Source organism: Lepidochelys olivacea (genome assembly GCF_965140295.1).
Source record: "Lepidochelys olivacea isolate rLepOli2 genome assembly, chromosome: 2".
Taxonomy (NCBI): Eukaryota; Metazoa; Chordata; order Testudines; family Cheloniidae; genus Lepidochelys; species Lepidochelys olivacea.
The window spans coordinates 41,040,677-41,053,803 of NC_140412.1; the positions used below are offsets into that span (position 1 = coordinate 41,040,677).

General features: G+C 41.5%; 1 protein-coding gene across 1 annotated transcript in view; it reads left to right on the forward strand.

Annotated features, from left to right (window-relative positions):
- STK3 (serine/threonine kinase 3) overlaps positions 1-13,127 on the forward strand; it is a 291,221-nt gene that overhangs the window by 145,384 nt on the left and 132,710 nt on the right. The window contains exon 9 of the mRNA XM_084621958.1: positions 9,558-9,756. Coding sequence (XP_084478084.1) covers positions 9,558-9,756 — 199 coding nt within the window. The remainder of the gene's footprint in view (positions 1-9,557; positions 9,757-13,127) is intronic.

Consider the following 13,127-nt stretch of genomic DNA (forward strand, 5'->3'; position numbering starts at 1 on the left):
CTTTATATTTATGACAATCCTAAACCTGAAGTGCTTCATCTCATGGCCTGTTTTTTGATTGGGCGTCAACGTTAGAATGTTTCTGCTCTGAAGCCATACAAATCATCCTTAATAATAGCAGAGCTGACTCCAGTAGAAAATGCTCCTCAGCAAAGTGGAAGCGTTGTTTCATCTGGGCACAGCAAAATCATATATCTCCTGAGTCAGCAGATACTACCCTCATTTTGGACTATTTTCTTTCAACAGCTGGGCTTTCCCTCAGTTCTATATAAGTCCACTTGGCAGCAATCCGTGCATGCCATCCATCAGTTTTTACTCACCCATTTACTAGCAGATTCTTAAAAGGCCTAATCAGAATGTTCCCACCAGTAAGGAAACTACTGATCATTGGGACTTAAATCTTGTACTTTTGGCACTCACTAAGCCTCATTAGTTACATGTTCCATTCTCACTTATCAATGAAAGTTGTATTCCTTGTGGCCATCACTTAAACCAAAATAGTGGGTGAGCTGGGAGCATTAATGGCAGATCCACCATACATTAAATTCCATAAGGACAAAATCTGTACGACTACATCTGAAATTCACCCCAAAGTAGTTTCGGCATTTCTCATAAAGCAATCAGTCCACTTACTTTCATTTTTTCTGAAACTGCATGCATCAGAAGAAGATATTTCACTCTCTCGATATACAATGAGCTCTCTCCTTTTACTTGCAAAGGACAAAACCAATGAAAAATCACCTAGATTGTTTTTCAGTATAACATAATGAGTCTAAAGTCAACCTGTATGCTCTGAGAAGATCTCTAGGTGGATCTTGGTTTGTATCCTGTTTTGTTGCCAGTTATTGCATCTAGGGAGAGGGCTCATTTTGCAAGAGTTGTATGGCTTCAGGAAGTACCTTTACTGGATATTAGCAGAGCCACTAAGTGGAGTTCCAGCCACGTGTTCATGAGACATTATGCTCTAGTGCAGAATTCATCTGCTGACTCATCCTGTGGGACAGCGGTTCTCCAAACGGTTCTGCCATCTGCATCCTCACATCCTGCTCCTACTTGAGTACTGCTTCTCAGTCACCCACAGTGAAATACACACAGGTACCAGTGCTCAAACAAGAGGAAGTTACTTACCTTGTGGGAACTGGAGGTTCTTTTGTGGTCTCTGGGTGTATTCCACTACCCACCCTCCTCCCCCTCTGCTTCAGCTCTTTACTGGATTTGGGATAGAGAGGGAACTGGGGAGATGGTCGGTCAGCTCTGTCCCTTTATGCCTTCAGTTGGAAGCATGAAGAAGGCAAGGGCGCACACGTGGACCAACAGACACTGACTCCAGGCGTATGGAGGGCATTCACACACTCACAGTGTGGACTGCAGATAGGGACCACACATCTTGAAGAACCTTCAATTACCACAAGGTAACTTCCGCTTTTGACTGTTCAGGAGTAGATTTAAGCCTGTGCTTAAAATTAAGCACACGGTTAAGTGGTCTGCTGAATCAGGCTTTATAGATGTTATGGAACTTTTTCAGATCCTCATACTTTCCCAAAGTATATTATGTGTTTTATGAAGCTACTACAGTGCTTTTTCCAAAAGATAGCTGAGTCTACAACCACATTTTTCCAAGGTGATGATGAGGTGTTAATAGTAAATGAAATTATTTTATAGGATATTAAATTTTGTCAGCATGTAAATCTTCACTTAATGTACTGAAGTCTAGTTAGCTGTCTTTGGTGCCATCTAGCGTTTTTTATTTTAATATACAAAGTGTATAGTTAAGGAATTTTAGAGGCAAGCTATTTGTTTTATTGCATTTCTACAAGTCAATAGCAATCTTAATCCCTTGACTTTCTGTTGTCTGTTTACAAAATTTGTAAAAAGGGAAGCTCTAATTAATTCTACAATTCTTAAACTCAGTCATACTTGATCTTGCATACTGTATGAGTTACAACATTATCTCCTCTTTGAGAATGTTTTAACATTTTGTAAGGACTTGCAGAGCCTTGTAATATCTTTTCTGCAACTGTGTAGTTTGTGAAGTCTTGCACATGCTTTTCATTGTTGTCACTTTGGGTTACCTGTCCTGATAAGCAGGTCCCTGTGGCCACCTTTCATGCGTAAAAGCTTTATTTTGGTTATAAAATCCTTATCTAAGCTTTGGTAGAGAGATGAGGATCTAAAATGACAGCCATGTAGTGCCACAGGATATTGAAAAAGTCTGCAGTTAAACCCAGTTTCTACAATTGACAGTGCTATATCATACCAGAATAAGTTAAATATCCCTTTCTCACATATAATTATGTTGGTATTTCTGATATACCCCAAATACAACCAAGTACAAACTTAAGAGTCGGTTACATTCATCTATAAAAAAGTAGTAATCTGCTATTCCTTATTCGACTGTCATTTTACTCCATCCTTTCTCTATTGTTATCTGTTCATGAGGAAAGGTCTGAGGATGAAGTGTCATCCTTAACACTTACCATCCTTGCTATTTTAAATTTGTCATATTTTGTCACTTCATATTTTTAAATAGTAGAGCCAAAGTTCCCCCGAAATGTTCATGAAGAGTTAATTATAGATTGTAACCAATACTCAGAAATTATTTCCATCTGTTGTGTAAACATGTACTGATATAACTTTATAAAAACATCCAGTAGATTTAAGTGGCTTATTCAGAGCACCTTAGGTCTACTAAGCTATTACTTACATCTTCGATATCTGTGAAAACGGCTGGAATGACAACCCTGGAAACTGATGACCTGGTTTAATCCTCAAAATAGGTTTTTTTAAACACTACGGGCAGCAGCAGTAGAAATTTCATACCACTGTCCTGGAGAACCCTGCATCAACTCTGACTTGGAGAAAGCGCTTTTCAGGCCAAAATGGTTGTTAAATCTTCTTGGTCATTCAATCCTTGGTTCCTTCAGAGACTGACAATTAGTGGTAGTGAGGCTTTTATGCTGTGCTAGGTATTAGGTAGCAACCACCCGGTAAACCTCTGTAAAATGGTAATGACTTTCAGTCACTATTTCCCATTTGAACTGGTGACATGGAAATTAATGACTTTATTTCCTGTTGCCAGGCTTATTGTTGATGTTACTCAGTTGTTCCAGCATAATAATTTTTTAAATTAAAAATGTTAAAATAAAGTTTTAAACAAAGTTTAAAACAGATTCTTCAGCCAGTAAGAGCAGCTGCAGAAGCAGCCAAAGCTGGGGCCCTTTGGACATTCAGGGAACTTCCTATGGTCTTGACAGGACTTTCTCCGCCGTGTGCTGATTGGCTGTTTTTTCCAACCATCTCCTTCCCTCACAATCTGTTCACCAGAGCTTCACCACACCTGGACCTCTTAACCTCTTCTCTACCCTGTTCCCTTCACTCCCCCTTCCCTTTGGTGTCTCATCTCCATTCATTTTTCTTTCCATTTAGCTTATCAACTCCTAACTAAACCCATCAAATAAATATACTGTAGAACCAAGATGACATTTGCTGCCATCACATCGTTCCCTCTGCATGTGAGTTATACTTCTTCTCCCACCCTGTGTCTGTCTTGTCTGCTTAGACTGTAAGCTCTTCAGGGCAGGGACAGTCTGTTACTCTGTGTTTATACAGCCTTGCACAGAGGGACCCCATTTTTCATCGGTCCTTAGGCACTGTCGTAATAAACATGATTAATGTATGTATATATATATGTTTGGATGTTTTACACTGATTAGACTGTTTCCAGTTATATTAGGTTTAAAGGTTCAAATATTAGGTACTGCTATTAATATTGCTCTGGCAAATTAATAAGCCTCACCTTAACTGCAGAGGCTAATCTGGATACGAGAGGAAAATCTTGTTTGCAACATTTACAAGAATAAATAGCACTACATCTACACTCATAGTGTAAATTTGGATCAAAAAGAGTGAAGAGGGAATAGTGAATCTGGCTACTTTGGGCTCACCCAGAATGTACATTACCTTAATGAACAATGTAGTTAATTTATCTACGTTCTACATAGATAAGCTTTTCTTTTTCCTTCTTTATATGTATTGCAATAATGTCTAAGGACCAATCAAGAAGCAGCACCCCATTGTGCTAGGCACTGTGCAAACACAGAACAAAAAGACAGTTCCTGACCCAAAGAGCATACATTCTAAGTAACTTAGGGTATGTCTGCACTACGAAATTGGGTCAATTTTATACAGTCAATTGTGTATGTCCACACTAAGCACATTAAGTCAGTTGAGTGTGTCCTCAGTACCGTGGCTACCATCGACTTATGGAGCAGTGCACTATGGGTAGCTATCCCACAGTTCCCGCAGTCTCCATGGCCTGTTGGAATTCTGGGTTAAGCTCCCAATGCCTGATGGGGCAAAAACATTGTCGAGGGTGGTTTTGGGTACATGTCGTTAGTCTCCCCTCCCTCGGTGAGAGGAATGGCAGACAATCGTTTTGCACCTTTTTTTCTGGGTTACCTGTGCAGACGCCATACCACAGCAAGCATGGAGCCCGCTCAGCTCACTGTTGCTGTTGTGAGCATTGTAAACACCTCGCGCATTATCTTGGAGTATGTGCAGAACCTGGCTAAGAGACCGCGAGCACGAGGACGAATGTGATGCGGACATGGACACAGACATTCCTGAAAGCACTGGCTGTGGCAATTGGGACATTATGGCAGCAGTGGGGCTGGTTGATACAGTGAAACGCCGATTCTGGGCCCGGGAAACAAGCACAGACTGGTGGGACCACATAGAGTTGCAGGTATGGGATGATTCACAGTGGCTGCGAAACTTTCGCATGCCAAGGCCACTTTCCTTGAACTTTGAGTTGCTTTCTCCCACCCTGAAGTGCAGGAATACGAAGATAAGAGCTGCCCTGACAGTTGAGAAGCGAGTGGTGATAGCCCTCTGGAAGCTTGCAACACCTGACTGCTACTGGATCAATTTGGAGTGGGCAAGTCTACTGTGGGGACTGCTGTGGTCCAAGTAGCCAGTGCAATCACTGACATTCTGCTATCAAGGGTAGTGACTATGGGAAATGTGCAGGTCATAGTGGATGGCTTTGCTGCAATGGGGTTCCCTAACTGTGGTGGGGCGATAGACGGAACGCATATCCCTATCTTGGCACCGGACCACCTTGCCAACCAGTATATAAACTGCAAGGGTTACTTCTCAATGGTGCTACAAGCACTGGTGGATCACATCAGACGTTTCACTGACATCAACGTGGGATGGCCGGGAAAGGTGCATGACGCTCACATCTTTAGGAACTCCAGGCTGTTCGAGCAGTTGCAAGAAGGGACTTACTTCCCAGACCAGAAAATGACTGTTGGGGATGTTGAAATGCCAATAGTTATCCTTGGGGACCCAGCCTACCCCTTGCTCTCATAGCTCATGAAGCCGTACATAGGCAGCCTGGACAGTAGGAGCAGTTCAACTATAGGCTGAACAAGTGCAGAATGGTGGTAGAATGTGCCTTTGGATGTTTAAAAGCTCGCTGGTGCTGTTTGCTGACTAGGTTAAACCTCAGCGCAACCAACATTCCTATTGTCATTGCAGCTTGCTGTGTGCTCCATAATATCTGTGAGAGTAAGGGGGAGACGTTTATGGCAGGATGGGAGGTTGAGGCAAATCGCTTGGTGGCCGATTTTGAGCAGCCAGACACCAGGGTGATTAGAAGAGCACAGCTAAGCATGCTGTGCATCAGAGAGGCTTTGAAAACCAGTTTCATGACTGGCCAGGCTATGGTGTGACAGTTGTGTGTGTTTCTCCTTGCTGCAAACCCGCCCCCTTTGTTGATTTTAATTCCCTGTAAACCAAGCACTCTCCCCCCTTCGATCACAGCTGGCAAAGGAAATAAAGTAACTATTGTTTTGAAACAATGCATTCTTTCTTTATTAATTTAAGAAAAAAAGTGAGATAACTGGCAAGGTAGCCTGGGTGGGGTGGGGTGCGGGAGGAAGGAAGGACAAGGCTACACTGCTTATTGTAGCCACACTACAAATCCACACTGTTTGAATGACAGCCTTCTGTTGCTTGGGCCGTCCTCTGGAGTGGAGTGGCTGGGTTCCTGGAGCCTCTCCGCCCCCCCTCCCCCCCCCGCATTCTTGGGCATCTGGGTGAGGAGGATATGGAACTTGGGGAGGAGGGCAGGTGATTATACAATGGATGCAGTGGGGGGGACTGTGTTCTTGTTGGCTTTCCTGCGGCTCCAACAGACACTTCATCATGTCCGTTTGCTCCCCCATTAGCCTCAACATCGCCTCCTGCCTCTGCTTTTCACACTCACTTAATGCTTTCCTGGCCTCTGCCACTGAATGCCTCCATGCATTAAGCTGTGCTCTATGAGTGCGGGAGGACTGCATAAGCTCAGAAAACATGTTAGCCAAGCACAAACAACCCAGCATGAATGGGGTCTTTTTATTGTTCTCTTACAAAAATTTCCCTGTTTCAACCAGGTGACCATGAATGATATCACTCTCCTGAGGCTAACACAGAAAGATAAAGACCGAATGTTGCTTGAATGCGACCAAAACCCAGGACCATTTGCTGCCATGCTTTGTGCTGCAATGATTCCAGACTACTTGCTACTGGCTTGGCATCGTAAAGTGTCCTACCATTGAGGACGAAATAAGGCAGGCCTCCCCAGAAACCTTCTGCAAAGACTTTCAGAGTACCTCGAGGAGGGCTCCATCCCCAGACATGTTAACAGACTTTTCCAGTAGCTGTTCTGGCTGCAAATGCATCCCAATTCTTCAGGGCAAATCAAACATTAAACACTATTGCTTTTAAACCCTGTATTGTAGTTACAAATGTGCACTCACCAGAGCTGCCTTCTCCGGCTTCAGGGTCAGGGATCCTGCTTTGGGAGGGTATTGGCTCCAGGGTGATGAAAAGGTCCTGGCTGCCGGGGAGAATGGATTCACCGCTTGCCTCCTGCGCATTCTCCTCCTCCTCCTCCTCCACAAAATCCTCCTCCCTGTTGCGTGAGACTTCCCCCTTGCAGGTGTCCATGTACAGTGGTGGGGTAGTGGTAGGGTTCCCCCTAGAATGCCATGCAGCTCATCATAGAAGTGGCATGTATGGGGCTCTGATCCGGAGTGACCATTTGCCTCCTTTGTCTTTTGGTAGGCTTGCCTGAGCTCCTTAACTTTCACGCGGCACTGCTGTGTGTCCCTGTTGTAAGCTCTCTCCACCATGCCCTGTGCGATTTTGGTATATATATTAGCATTTCTTCTTTTTGATCGGAGTTTGGCCTGCACAGATTCTTCTCCCCATACAGCAACCAGATCCAGTGTCTCCCTTTCGGTCCATGCTGGAGCTCGTTTGTGATTCTGGGGGGACTGCATGGTTACCTGTGCTGCTGAGCTTGCCACGCTGACCAAACACGAAATGAAATTCAAAATTACCCAGGGCTTTTCCTGTGTACTTGGCTAGTGCATCGGAGTTCAAAGTGCTGTCCAGAGTGGTCACATTGGAGCGGCCAATACCGTCTAATTGTGTCTGCACTGCCCCAAATTTGACCCAGCAAGGTTGATTTTAGCGCTCCTCCCCTCGCCGGGGAGGAGTACAGAAGTCGATTTTAAGAGCCCTTTAGGTCGACGGAACAGGGTTGGTTGTGTAGACGCATTCATTTTAAAGGCCACCTTATGCGGCTAGATTCAACCTAACCCCGTAGTGTAGACCAGGGCTTAGTTGAGAAGGAAAAAATCTTTAGGTAACCTGTAGACAAAATTATTTCAGTGGGAGTTAACTTTAGCTTCTTATTTTTACCACCAGGAGGAACACTATTAAAATATTCTTATCTGTATACTGGCATGCTCTGTCTAATGCTGTTGCTGTAAATTTTCCGTATATTTGGGAATACCGCAAATTGTTGAAGGCAGAGGAATAAAGATGCTATTATGGAATGTAGGTTACACTTAAGAAAATTTTTAAAAAGAAAACAAGTGAAGTACTTTTATTTAAAAAAACAAAGTTTTAGAATTTTTTTTGTCCTCAAGAAATATTTGTTTTCTTTACATTTACGCTAGAATTTATGTCTAAATCACAATTATATGGGTTAGTACTATGGCTGCAACACATTGCAATGTTAGCAGGAGGCTCAGAATTGGAATGAGATGAACTTCTGAAACTGGAGATTTGCTTACTTTAGAGTAGTTCATCTTCAGATGACAGGGTGATAGGATCGCTAACAAAAACTCTCTCTGTCAGCCCATGCTAGCCTTTTACTAGATAAGTGTTAGAATGTAACATGATTGCCTATATTCTGCTATCATAGCTGGGAGGAAAGTTAACATGGTGGCAGTCATAAAGGATAAAGGGGCTGGTCCATAAAGATGCGGCTCAGTACTCTATTGAGCGAGACACTGTACAAACACAGAACGTAGTTCTGTGGGCAGAATATTATTTGTTTTCTTCTTCCATTTATAAATACAATTTCTTTTTTTGAAAACTTAACTTTGTTTTACTTTGTCATATGCAGCACCATTCCCATTATCTGTGCCTAACAAATAATATTTTTCTCTTCTCAGGAAAAAACATGTTCGCAGGACAGTCCCTTATGTTGACTTGTATAGCTCTAATTAATGCTATTTGGCTCCCTCATTCGGGATTGTTCTGTGGTGACTATTCCTGAACTCAAATTAGGTTATGCCATGACATAGGCAAAATAGGCATATTTGACTGATTTATATTTTCCCCAAGGAGGACTAAAAATCAAAGGATAGTATTAGCATTTAAAAAGAAATGCTTGAAATTAGAGTCTTTGCATTAACAGGTATTTTTCTGGATAATCAACAAGAAGCATATTTGATTTCTTAGATTTTCTTTGGGTAGTAGATTTTACCAATGTAATGGAACTTAATGCACAGTACACCATGTTATTCTTTAAATTGCTGTGATGTTCACATATTCTAAATCTGACTTCACAAAAGGAGTAGGATTTCCTAATAGTGTTTTCAAATATTTGTATTCCATATGGATTTTATGATTCATAAACTGGATTATCATCAGTTCCCTGTTTTACATTCCTGGCACATTACTGCCACTGATTGAAAATGCTATTGTAGCCCTTGCTGGAATTAGTTCTTTTCTACAGTGTTGAAGCATCTGCTCAGCAGATATATTTCTACAAAGTATCAACATGTTTTCTTCTTGCCCTTTTATCATGAGAAGCGGTTAAAAAATACATACAAATAAGCCAAGTTGGCCCTTCTTTTTTTGAGGTGGACTCTTTAAACAGTTCTCAAGGACCCTCTAACTCTCAAACTTAACTTAATCCTGTCACACACTATACACAAAATTGGACTTGGAATTTAGGGGAGGATAATCAACATACCTGTTTGAGGTCTATTGCAAGGCCAACTTAGTAGACATGACACTTGTTTGAAAACAACAATATTTTATAGTTTCTCATTTTAAACATGGCAGAGGTCTACAAAAATTAAAGGTAATTGAAAAAAAGTCAGCGGAAGTTGCAAAATTAATAAAATAAGGCACCTAAACGAATAACTTTTGACTTGTTCATTTAAATGTTTTGCTGCAAATAATTCCTAATAAATATTTGTTTGCAGGAAGAAGACGAGCTGGACTCTCACACCATGGTGAAAACTAATTCAGAGAGTGCTGGCACAATGAGGGCCACAAGCACAATGAGTGAAAGTGCCCAGACAATGATAGAACATAACAGTACCATGTTAGAATCAGACTTAGGGACTATGGTGATAAATAGCGATGATGATGATGAAGAAGAAGAAGATGGGACCATGAAAAGTATGTTAATTATTTATTTCCTCTTTTGATTAAGAATTATTTTTCCATATTGCACAAGGGTGTACAGCATTATGGTATCAATATTTAAACACCTGTATATACTGCTTTTATGTAGTCCTTATAAACTGTATCTTGTTTTTTCTCTCATGTCCCATGTTTGTTTGGATGAATTTCTTTAAATTAAACTGAAATGTAGTAATTATGAGCCAAAGCTAATTAATAAGATCCTGATCCTCAAATTGGATCCATGCAGAAGAATTCTCTGTTCCTGTGTATGGGCCCGTTGACTTCAAAGGGACTTTGATGGGTGCTGCAGTCTATCTGCACAGATCCAGTTACAGGATTGGGGCAGGCTTTTTTTCGTGTTGTACATCCAGAAAATATTGGGGCCAATTAGCGTATTTTATTTAAGTATTGTCATCTTTCATTGACAGACAGATTCCCCAGTTGACTTCAAAGGGCTTTGGACCGCCCCCTAAAAGAGTAGAAAAACTGAAAAATTAGTAGTTTTTTTTTAAGAGAGCAAAATTTTAAAATATGATACAATCTTTGTAATCTGCACTTGTTAAACAGTGACTTCATGACACATTCTGATACCCTTACTCATGTTGTGTATCACCTTCACTCCACAAGAACATCTGTAGAGGGACTACTTGTTTAATAAGATACAATTCAACCTGAGTAGAGTATCCGAAACCATCCATAAGTACGTGAATCTGTGAGGTGCTGAGCACTTTTACCTTCCAGTATCTTCAGACATATATTAAATGACTTCGCTAGCAGTTGAAGTTGCTCAGCATCTTGCAGGTGGAATTCCACACTTCTAAGGTTTGGATTCTACTGTGGCAGAATGCAAGGAATCATTTATAGTGGGCAAAAACCTTCTGTTAAGTCTAAAAAATAAAGCGAGAGTCTGGTAAACTGAAAGGAATGATAAGATAACAAATGAACAATTGAAAGAGCGTAGAGTGTTTTATATTAAATGTGAAGTTGGATGTATATTGGAAAAACTTCTGTTGTGACTTATACAAGCTTGGTTTGAAATTCAAGGCAGGATTACATTTTATTTATTTGTGGTGTAGCCTATAGTAGTCTGGAGATTATTTTTCTCTTCAAATGTAAGATCATAAACAATCCTATTGATGAGTGATGAGTTTCGGTAAGAGGATTAACCCCATAAAACATTTAGTACATGTTTTAATTTGTTCTGATGATGAAACAGTATTTGCTTTATAAACTATGAGAATAATAGGGAGGCTTAGTGCAAGCAGTCCCGAACTAATTAAATTTAACATGTTTTGGAACAGAGTAGTAATAAGTATAAAGGTACCAGATAATAAAAAAAAAAGCAAATTTAAGGGAGCAAAGGAAAATCCTGAGTAAATTCTTGTGGATAGAAATGTTACAAAGTAAGGATTCTTTTCAAGAAAAGATTGATATGCGGCCTTCCAAACCTTTTAAGACTCAGAAATCCATGCATGCAGATGATCAGCCTGCCAAAAGGACAGGTCAGCGTGGTGTGCAAAGCCAAAAACACCACCCAAGATCTGTGCTGGGAATTGTGGAGTTATTTGGGGAATGAGAGTTTATATAAATCTCATATGTGCTGCAATTCCTAATCCATGCTCAAATCCTTTCTCTACTGTTGGAGACATGCAGCCTGCAACAGTTACTGCAATCCTAGTTATTAAGTAATCCCAGTAGCAAGCTGTGATGGCCTAAGCTTACCTTTCAGTTGGCAAGAAGGATTCTTAACTCTACTGGTAGCTTCCTCTTCTTCAACAGTCTTTTTTAGGCTTCTGTGTTCTTCCTGAGCCTCTGATCACTAGCTTTTAAAGGGCAAAGGGGGGAATAGAATCTCTGGGACAATATGATTATTCTTCTTCTCCTTGGGTGACAGCTTTGTTTTGGGATCGTTAGCCAACAAGCAGCAGCTCTGGACTTCATGGTCCCCTGCCCTGGCTAACTGCAGTGCAGTGTTATTCCTGTGTCACTTTGTCTGTGACTCTTACCCCTACCTCAACCCATCCAGAGAAAGGTAAGACTTGGGAGACTGCTCAGTGCCAATAAGGAGATTACTTAGCTACTTTCAAAGAGGAGCTTCTTACTAGGAATAGGGTCAGCTGTGTTGTTTGGGAAGAATGCAGATCCTCTGCAACTTTCACTCTCTTGGAAAGAAATGTGGACTGGAGGGAGCCTTAAGAATGTAAATGATGTTCAGAGGTTTCTGCGGGATGCCATAATTAATGTACAACAGACTTCCATTAAAAAAAGTGAGAAATAAAAGTCTAATGGGGCTTTATGAGGGGCTGTTCAAAGGTTTTCTAGGAAAGAAATTATACATGAAAAAGAGAATAGGCACGACTGGAATATACAGAGTTGGCGTCAAATTGTGTCCAGCCCCTGTGTGCATTTGTAAGGGAGGGAAAGGGCACAAGGAGCCCTTTTCTCTGAGTGATGGTCCCTATTGTATTCCACTTCGGGTTACGCATGTGCCTGGAGTAAGAGAATTTGAAAGTAGTGTCCAAGTATGTGCCCTGGCTCGCCTTGTGCTTCGGTCCGAGGTGATAAAGGCAGGGTGGGTCAATCACCTTTTCAGTTCCTTCTCACCATCACATGGTTGGAAACTTTAGGATCCTCAGCTATGATGTCATTCTGAAAAACAATATTAATTCAGTTATAAATAGTTCATAGTTCTTTTAATAGTTCTTATTAACTTGTATAGATGTAATCGTTTTAATAGTTTTAGTACCTTTTAGAATTAGATTAGGCTACGGGGAATTCCCCCCACAACCCAGTACCCCATGCGGGTACTGTACTTTGTCCAGAACTCCACGCTTCAAACTCTGCGTCTCCTGCCCATGATCCTTCTTGGTTCGCAACAACTATCAACGCAACCTCTATTCCCTGGGAGAAGCTCACATTGCAGCTCAGTGCAGTAGTTGCCAACCCTTCCTCCAATCTTACCTAAGAAGGGTAGACACTTTGCTTCTATGAGCTACAGCTCACTTCATCGCATGCATCCGATGAAATCAGCTGTAGCTCACAAAAGCTTATGCTCAAATAAATGTGTTAGTCGCTAAGGTGCCACAAGTACTCATTTTCTTTTTGTGGATACAGACTAACACGGCTGCTACTCTGAAGCCTGTCACTTTGCTTCTGTAAGTATTTCATGGAGATGGCCATGAGATCCCAAATGGACCCAGGCCGGGGAACCCCACCTGTACATCAGCCTGAATCAGCAAGGAGTGAGCCACCTGCTGCAAAGTCTGACTCTGGTGCCAGAGAATCCACAGACACCACAGCAGGGCCTAGTTGGGAAGCATTCTCATAAGCATGGGATTAAGTCTTCCTCTATGTCCACTTCACAT